Source organism: Aptenodytes patagonicus, unplaced genomic scaffold (assembly GCF_965638725.1).
Source record: "Aptenodytes patagonicus unplaced genomic scaffold, bAptPat1.pri.cur scaffold_611, whole genome shotgun sequence".
Lineage (NCBI taxonomy): Eukaryota > Metazoa > Chordata > Aves > Sphenisciformes > Spheniscidae > Aptenodytes > Aptenodytes patagonicus.
The window spans coordinates 12,288-20,701 of NW_027472506.1; the positions used below are offsets into that span (position 1 = coordinate 12,288).

Sequence of the window (8,414 nt, forward strand, 5' to 3'; positions counted from 1 at the left end):
CCGGGCTGGGGGGGTATGGGGGGCATGGGCAAGCTGCGGGGGGCACCCCAATGGCAGCCCTGTGCCCCTGCAGCAGTGACCGCAGCAGCATGGAGTGCCGGGGAGACACCGACACCCCCAGCCTGGACACCCCCACCTCAGACACCCCCACCCCTGGCACCCCCACCCCTGGCACCCCCCCTCACCCCCCCGCGGGGCCAGGGGATGGGGGGGTGGGGGAGGGCAGCGGGGAAGCGGCAGCCCAGCATGGCAGGAGGGACCCCCAGGCAGCGGGGGGTGATGGGGGTGACGGCCAGGGGGCAGGGGCAGCAGGGGACGCGGGGGGTGACACCAGAGGGTCAGGGGACGCAGGGGGTGACGGCCAGGGGGCAGGGGCAGCAGGGGACGCAGGGGGTGACGGCCAGGGGGCAGGGGACGCGGGGGGTGAGGACAAGGACGCAGGGGATGTGGGGGGCGATGCTAAGGGAGCAGGGGACGCGGGGGGTGACACCAGAGGGTCAGGGGACACAGGGGGTGACGGCCAGGGGGCAGGGGCAGCAGGGGACGCGGGGGGTGAGGACAAGGACGCAGGGGATGTGGGGGGCGATGCTAAGGGAGCAGGGGACGCGGGGGGTGACACCAGAGGGTCAGGGGACGCGGGGGGTGACGCCAAGGCGGCTCAGGATGCAGGGGGTGACGCCACAGGGGATGCTGGGAGCAACAGCAGGGCAGCAGGGGGTGCGGGGGGTGCCGGGGGCGATGCTGGGGGCGATGCCAAGGGCACAGGGGATGCCAGGAGCGATGCCAAGGGCGCAGGGGGTGCGGGGGGTGATGCCGGGAGCGATGCCAAGGGTGCAGGGGGTGCGGGGGGCGATGCCAAGGGTGCAGGGGGTGCGAGGGGCGATGCCGGGAGCGATGCCAAGGGCACAGGGGATGCCAGGAGCGATGCCAAGGGCGCAGGGGGTGCGGGGGGCGATGCCGGGGGCGATGCCAAGGGCGCAGGGGGTGCGGGGGGCGATGCCAGGGCAGGGGCAGCCGGGGGTGCCGGGGCGGGTGCTGCGGAGGGGCCGCAGGAGGAGGCTGGGCGGGGGCCGGCAGCAGCCGGCAGCACCCGGGGCCGGCAGGTGAGAGGGGGCTCGGGGCGGGGGGTGGCACTGCCAGGGACATTGGGGTGGCAGGGTGGGGGGCAGGGGTGGTAGGGGTGGGGACAGGGGTGGCAGTGCCAGGGGCAGGGTGACAGTTCCAGGGGCAGGGTGACGGTGCCCGTACCGGCAGTGCCAGGGGCAGGGGTGGCAGTGCCAGGGGCAGGGTGACAGTGCCAGGGGCAGCGTGACAGTGCCCATGCCGGCAGTGCCAGGGGCAGGGGTGGCAGTGCCAGGGGCAGGGTGACAGTGCCAGGGGCAGCGTGACAGTGCCCATGCCGGCAGTGCCAGGGGCAGGGGTGGCAGTGCCAGGGGCAGGGTGACAGTGCCAGGGGCAGCGTGACAGTGCCCATGCCGGCAGTGCCAGGGGCAGGGGTGGCAGTGCCAGGGGCAGGGTGACAGTGCCCGTGCTGGCAGTGCCAGGGGCAGGGGTGACATTGCTGGGGCAGGGTGGCAGTGCCAGGGGCAGGGTGACAGTGCCCGTGCCGGCAGTGCCGGGGCAGGGGTGACATTGCTGGGGCAGGGTGGCAGTGCCAGGGGCAGGGTGGCGGTGCCCGTGCCGGCAGTGCCAGGGGCAGGGGTGACAGTGCCAGGGGCAGGGGTGGCAGTGCCAGGGGCAGGGTGGCGGTGCCAGGGGCAGGGTGGCAGTGCCCGTGCCGGCCAGTGCCAGGGGCAGGGGTGACAGTGCCAGGGGCAGGGTGGCGGTGCCCGTGCCGGCAGTGCCAGGGGCAGGGTGGCGGTGCCAGGGGCAGGGTGGCAGTGCCAGGGGCAGGGGTGACAGTGCCAGGGGCAGGGTGACAGTGCCCGTGCCGGCAGTGCCACCCCAGCTGCGCCCGCAGGAGCCCGCCTGGCTGCAGGACGAGGAGGATGAGCTGTGGCCCGAGTTCTCCCCCTGCTCGTCCCCAGGGGGGGCCACCAGCCCCACGTCCCCGCTGTCCCCCACGTCCCCTGCATCCCCCACGCCCCCCGCATCCCCGGCATCCCCGGCATCCCCCACGTCCCCCACATCCCCCACAGGTAAGGGCCACACTGGGCAGGGCGGGCAGGGCCCTGCGATGGCACCGGGGTCCCCTGGGGTCACCACTGCCCCACAGTGTCCCCCGCCCCCATGAGGTCCCCTATAGATCTCCCATGTCCCTTCCCGTGGCGGAGGACCCCCAGCCCCGTACCCCTGATGGTGCCCCAGGGATGCCCCCCCCCCCCCCCCCGTTTGGGACCCCGCCGGTGCCCGGAGGGGACGTGGGTGCCCCCCACCCCGGGGTGCCCCTCCCACCCCGCTGACCCCTCCTCTCTCCCTTGCAGCTGGCACCACCGAAGGCTCGGGGGGCAGCGAGAGGTGAGTGTGGGCAGGGGGGGGGGCACGGCCCCATGGGTGCCCCACGGCTGGCCAGCATCGGGGCTGCCCCATAGCTCTGCCCTACTGCGGGCACCCACGGCCCCATGCCCGAGGCTGGCACCCTACAGCCCTGTGTCCCCACGGGTGGCCCCCCAGTACCCCATCCCCACGGGTGGCCCCCCCACAGCCCCACGCTCATGGCTGGCCCCCCTCACCTGCCCCCCATGGCTGGCCCACCCGTGTGCGTCCCTGGGTGGCGCCCACAGCCGTGCCCTCGCCCCCACCCACGGGGCCACCCGTGCGCCCGCAGGGGTGCGCCGGCGGGGGGGCCGCGGGGCCGGGCGCCCCCGGGACGGCGGGGCCGAGGCCGAAACCGGAGGGGCCGGGGGCGGCCGCGTGTGAGTGCCCGGCACAGGGGCGCAGCGCCATCCTGGAGAAGTTCGGAGGGTGAGAGGGGCCTGGCCCCACGGGGAGCACGGGGGGACTGGGGGGCCGTGGGGCAGGGAGGGGACTGGGGGGCCATGGGGCAGGGGGGGCCGTGGGGCACTGGGGGGACTGGGGGCCATGGGGCAGGGGGGGCCGTGGGGCAGGGGGGGGACTGGGGGGCCATGGGGCAGGGGGGGGCCGTGGGGCACTGGGGGGACTGGGGGGCCATGGGCAGGGGGGCCGTGGGGCAGGGGGGGACTGGGGGGCCGTGGGGCAGTGGGGGCCGTAGGGCACTGGGGGACTGGGGGGCCATGGGGCAGTGGGGCTGTGGGGCAGGGGGGGGACTGGGGGGCAGTGGGGGCAGTGGGGCACTGGGGGGCCATGGGGCAGTGGGGGCCGTAGGGCACTGGGGGACTGGGGGGCTGTGGGGCAGTGGGGGCCGTGGGGCAGTGGGGCAGTGGGGGGCCGTGGGGCAGTGGGGGGACTGGGGGGCCATGGGGCAGTGGGGGCCGTAGGGCACTGGGGGACTGGGGGGCCATGGGGCAGGGGGGGCCATGGGGCAGTGGGGCAGTGGGGGGCCGTGGGGCAGTGGGGGGCTGTGGGGCAGGGGGGGGGACTGGGAGGCCGTGGGGGCCGTGGGGCAATGGGGGGACTGGGGGGGGGGGGGTGTCAGGGCCACTGGCCAATGGGGAGCCCCTGGGGCGGACGCCACGGGGGAAATGGGCCAACGGGGAACGCCGGGGCAAGGATGAGCCAATGGAGCCGCTGGGGGGGGGGGGGGCAGAGATGGACCAATGGGGATACCCCGGAGGCAGGGACTGGCCAATGGGAGGGGGGGTGTGTCCCGTTGGGGCAGAGAGTGGCCAATGGGGAACCACCGGGAGAGTCGGGCGCGGGGGAGCGGCGTGGGGGGCAGCGAGGGCGGGGCGGGGCCGGGCGCGGGGCGTGGGGCACCGGGCGTGGGGCGCCGGGCGTGGGGCGTGGGGTGCCAGGTGTGGGGCGTGGGGTGCCAGGTGTGGGGCGCCGGGCGTGGGGTGCCGGGTGGGGGGCCACCGGGCGTGGGGTGCCAGGTGTGGGGCGCAGGGTGCCGGGCGTGGAGTGTGGGGTGCCGGGTGCGGGGTGCTGGGTGTGGGGCGCGGGGCGTGGGGTGTGGGGCGTGGGGTGCCGGGCGCCGGGTGTGGGGCGCGGGGTGCCAGGCATGGAGTGTGGGGTGCCGGGTGCGGGGTGCCGGGTGTGGGGCGCGGGGCGTGGGGTGTGGGGCGTGGGGTGCCGGGCGCCGGGTGTGGGGCGCGGGTGCCAGGCATGGAGTGTGGGGTGCCGGGTGCGGGGGTGCCGGGTGTGGGGCGCGGGGCGTGGGGTGTGGGGCGTGGGGTGCCGGGCGCCGGGTGTGGGGCGCGGGGTGCCAGGCATGGAGTGTGGGGTGCCGGGTGTGGGGTGCCGGGTGTGGGGTGTGGGGCACGGGGCGTGGGGCGCCCCACAGCGCCCGGCACCGCCCGCAGGGCGGCCACGGGGCCGGCCCCGCACCTGAAGCGGGCGGGGGCACCGCCACGGTGAAGGCCATGCTGCTGGAGTGGTGCCGCGCCAGGACCCGCGGCTACCAGGTGAGGAGCGGGGCGGGGGCGGCCGTGGGGCGGCCGTGGGGCGGCCTGACCCCCCCCCCCCCCGCCCGCGGCAGCACGTGGAGGTGCAGAACTTCTCGGGGAGCTGGGGCAGCGGCCTGGCCTTCTGCGCCCTCCTCCACAGCTTCTTCCCCGACGCCTTCGACTACGGCAGCCTGGAGCCCGGCGCCCGCCGGCGCAACTTCGCCCTGGCCTTCGCCACCGCCGAGTGAGAGCAGCCCCCCGCTCCCCGCCCCCGCGCCCCCGGCCCCGGGCGGGGCGGGCGGCCCCGGGTGACGGCGGTGTCCCCGCAGGGAGCGGGCGGGCTGCGCCCCGCTGCTGGAGGTGGAGGACATGGTGCGGCTGCCGGTGCCCGACGCCAAGTGCGTCTACACCTACCTGCAGGAGCTGTACCGCTGCCTGGTGGCCAAGGGGCTGGTGAAGACCAAGAAGCGCTGAGGGCGGCTCCCCCGCGGCCCCCACCCGCGCCGCCCCCCGCCGCTTCGTCCCCCGGCAGTAAAGGCTTGCGGGTGCCAGGCTGCGGCGGCCTCGTCTCTCGTGGGGGGGGGGGACACACACACGACGGGGGGGGACACGCGGGCACAGGGACGCCGGCACCAAGGGAGTGTCTGGGGGATTGGCGTGAGCGGGCAGCGGGGGGGGCACAGCCCTGGCACTGCCCCGCTGCCACCGCAGAGGGGACGGGCAGGCAGGGGGGCATAGCCCAGGGCCGGCACCTCCCCGGTGCCCCCCACCACCCCAATGGGGCATCACGCAGCCGAAGCAGGAGTGGGAGTAAATTTATTAACTTACGTCCGGGGTGGGGCGGCCCCCGAGGGGTGCCAGGACCCCCCTGCGGTGCCAGGCTGGGCCCCCATGCCCAGGCTCCAGCGCCAAGGCGGGGCGATGCCAGGGCCAGCCCCGGCCGGCGCAGAGAGGGAGGGGTGCAGCCGGGGTGCCCCGGGGTGCGGGGGCTCAGGGGCCGGGGGGGTCGGGGGGGGCGTCTCTCGGCATGGCACCGGGTGTGTTCCTCCGCCCGGCGCCGGAAAACCTCGGGCTGGTCCTGGAGCTCACGGGCCATCCTGCCGCAGCACCCGCTGGGGGTCCGGGCTGTCCAGCAGCAGCAGCAGGTCCTGCAGCACTGCGGGCACCGGGGGCGGGGGTCAGGGCAGGCACCCCCTGCCGCTGTGCGCCCCCCCCCATCCCCGAGACGCCCACCTTGGACGGCGCGGGTGGTGGGCACCCAGTGCTGGGCGGAGGTGAGGGGGCTGGCAGACGCGGCCGTCGGGGTCCACGCTGGGGTGGTAGATGCTGGTGCGGAGGGTGACGCGGGGGGGGGTCAGTGGGTGGTGGGGGGAGAAGGTCAGCTCGAAGCGGAAGGCGCCGGCGTTGTACGGGGGGTTGTTCTGCCGTGGCAGGGGGGGGCATCTCAGACACCCCCCCCCCCCCTCACTGCAGCATCCATCGGGGGGGGGGGGCCCATGTCCCAGCCCTGATACCTGGTGCTCCCCATGGGGGACCCCCCCCCGGCCTGAGCCCCCCAGGAGGGGAACCCCCACCCAGTGCCCACAGCCCAGGACCCCAGGGTCCCCACACAGTGTCCCCACGGGACCCTCCCCCGTGTTGCCCTGATAGGGACACCCGCTCAGTGCCCCCCGGGAGACCCCCCTCGCCCCCAGCCACTCGTTCCCAGGGCCCCCCCCAGCCCCCCGTTCCCCCAGGGGACCTCCTTGCCCCCCAGTCCCCCTCGCCCCCAGCCCCCCCGTTCCCCCGGGGGACCCCCTCACCCCCAGCCCCCCTGTTCCCCTGGGGGACCCCCTCGCCCCCCGTCCCCCTCACCCCCAGCCCCCCCGTTCCCCCGGGGGACCCCCTCACCCCCGGTCCCCCTCGCCCCAGCCCCCCGTTCCCCCGGGGGACCCTCTCGCCCCCCCGGTCCCCCTCGCCCCCAGCCCCCCCGTTCCCCTGGGGGACACCCTCGCCCCCAGCCCCCCTGTTCCTCCGGGGGACCCCCTCACCCCCGGTCCCCCTCGCCCCCAGCCCCCCGTTCCCCCGGGGGACCCTCTCGCCCCCCGGTCCCCTCGCCCCCAGCCCCCCCGTTCCCCCGGGGGACACCCTCGCCCCCCGGTCCCCCTCGCCCCCAGCCCCCCGTTCCCCCGGGGGACCCCCTCGCCCCCGGTCCCCCTCGCCCCCGGGGGACACCCTCGCCCCCAGCCCCCCCGTTCCCCCGGGGGACCCCCTCGCCCCCCGGTCCCCCTCGCCCCCAGCCCCCCCGTTCCCCCGGGGGACCCTCTCGCCCCCCGGTCCCCCTCGCCCCCAGCCCCCCCGTTCCCCCGGGGACCCTCTCGCCCCCCGTTCCCCCGTTCCCCCGGGGGACCCCCTCGCCCCCCGGTCCCCCTCGCCCCCAGCCCCCCCGTTCCCCCGGGGGACCCTCTCGCCCCCCGGTCCCCCTCGCCCCCAGCCCCCCCGTTCCCCCGGGGGACCCTCTCGCCCCCGTTCCCCCCGTTCCCCCGGGGGACCCCCTCGCCCCCGGTCCCCCTCGCCCCCGGGGGACACCCTCGCCCCCAGCCCCCCCGTTCCCCCGGGGGACCCCCTCGCCCCCCGGTCCCCCTCGCCCCCAGCCCCCCCGTTCCCCCGGGGGACCCCCTCGCCCCGGTCCCCCTCGCCCCCGGGGGACACCCTCGCCCCCAGCCCCCCGTTCCCCCGGGGGACCCCCCTCGCCCCCCGGTCCCCCTCGCCCCCAGCCCCCCCGTTCCCCCGGGGGACCCTCTCGCCCCCCGGTCCCCCTCGCCCCCCAGCCCCCCCGTTCCCCCGGGGGACCCTCTCGCCCCCGGTCCCCCTCGCCCCCAGCCCCCCGTTCCCCCGGGGGACCCTCTCGCCCCCCGTTCCCCCTCGCCCCCAGCCCCCCCCGTTCCCCGGGGAACCCTCTCGCCCCCCGTTCCCCCCGTTCCCCCGGGGGACCCCCTCGCCCCCGGTCCCCCTCGCCCCCGGGGGACACCCTCGCCCCCAGCCCCCCGTTCCCCCGGGGGACCCCCTCCGCCCCCCGGTCCCCCTCGCCCCCAGCCCCCCGTTCCCCCGGGGGACCCCCTCGCCCCCGGTCCCCCTCGCCCCCGGGGGACACCCTCGCCCCCAGCCCCCCCGTTCCCCCGGGGGACCCCCTCGCCCCCCGGTCCCCCTCGCCCCCAGCCCCCCCGTTCCCCCGGGGGACCCTCTCGCCCCCCGTCCCCCGGGGGCCCCCCCGGCCCCCCACGCACGGGCAGCAGCAGCCCCCCCCCAGCGCAGCACGTCGCCCTCCAGCGGCCGCAGCTCGCGGGCCCCGCCCCACCGGCGCGCCTCCTCCAGCTCCTGCGAAGGGGCGGGTCACTGGGGCGGGGCCGCCGCGGGACACGCCCCCCCCCCGGGCGGGGTTGCGCCCCGAGACGCGCCTCCGTGCGCCGGGCCCCCCCTCCCGGGGCACGCCCTCCCGGGGCGGGGCCGCCTCCCTGAACGCGCCCCTGGGCGGGGCCGCCTCCAAGCCACGCCCCGCCGCGGAGCCGTCCCCGCCGGGGAAGCGAAACCGCGGGCGGGCTCGGCCACCCCGGCACCGGCACCGGCACCGCGGACCCTCCGCCCCGGTACCGCCCCCCGCCACACCCCGCGTCCCCCGCCCGCACCGGCACCCCCGGCACCGGGGACCCCGCGCCCCGCGATCGGCACCCCCGGCCACCCCCCCCCCCCGGTGCTGGCACCGCTCGGTGCGGACGCCAGGACCGACACCACCCCCCCACACCCCCCCCCCCGCGCCGGTACCGCCACGGCCCCGCAACCCCCGGTCCGGCCCCCCGGTGCCGGTGCCGATACGGGGTACGGCCGCGCCCGCCCCCGCTGCCCCCGACGCACCTTGGCGAGCCTGCGGGCCATGGCTACAGAGCCCGGGGCCGCTGGGCGGGGCTGCCC

The 8,414-nt window shown here is 78.7% G+C and overlaps 1 protein-coding gene and 1 pseudogene across 2 annotated transcripts; one reads left to right on the forward strand and one right to left on the reverse strand.

Annotated features, from left to right (window-relative positions):
- The first annotated feature begins 279 nt into the window (after positions 1-279).
- LOC143174012 (uncharacterized) lies at positions 280-5,020 on the forward strand. Its single transcript, XM_076364127.1, is given in 10 exon segments — positions 280-423; positions 525-1,103; positions 1,961-2,138; positions 2,424-2,457; positions 2,768-2,865; positions 2,868-2,904; positions 4,383-4,420; positions 4,423-4,484; positions 4,559-4,710; positions 4,796-5,020. Coding segments are annotated over 10 exon segments (1,467 nt in total). The 3' UTR covers positions 4,941-5,020.
- A 227-nt stretch (positions 5,021-5,247) lies between these two features.
- Positions 5,248-8,397, reverse strand: LOC143174013 (ubiquitin-conjugating enzyme E2 L5-like; annotated as a pseudogene). The gene is made up of 4 exons (XR_012997872.1): positions 8,358-8,397; positions 7,733-7,823; positions 5,700-5,887; positions 5,248-5,622 (listed from the first exon to the last, which is right to left on the reverse strand). The product of XR_012997872.1 is annotated as a ubiquitin-conjugating enzyme E2 L5-like (transcript).
- Positions 8,398-8,414: the final 17 nt, after the last annotated feature.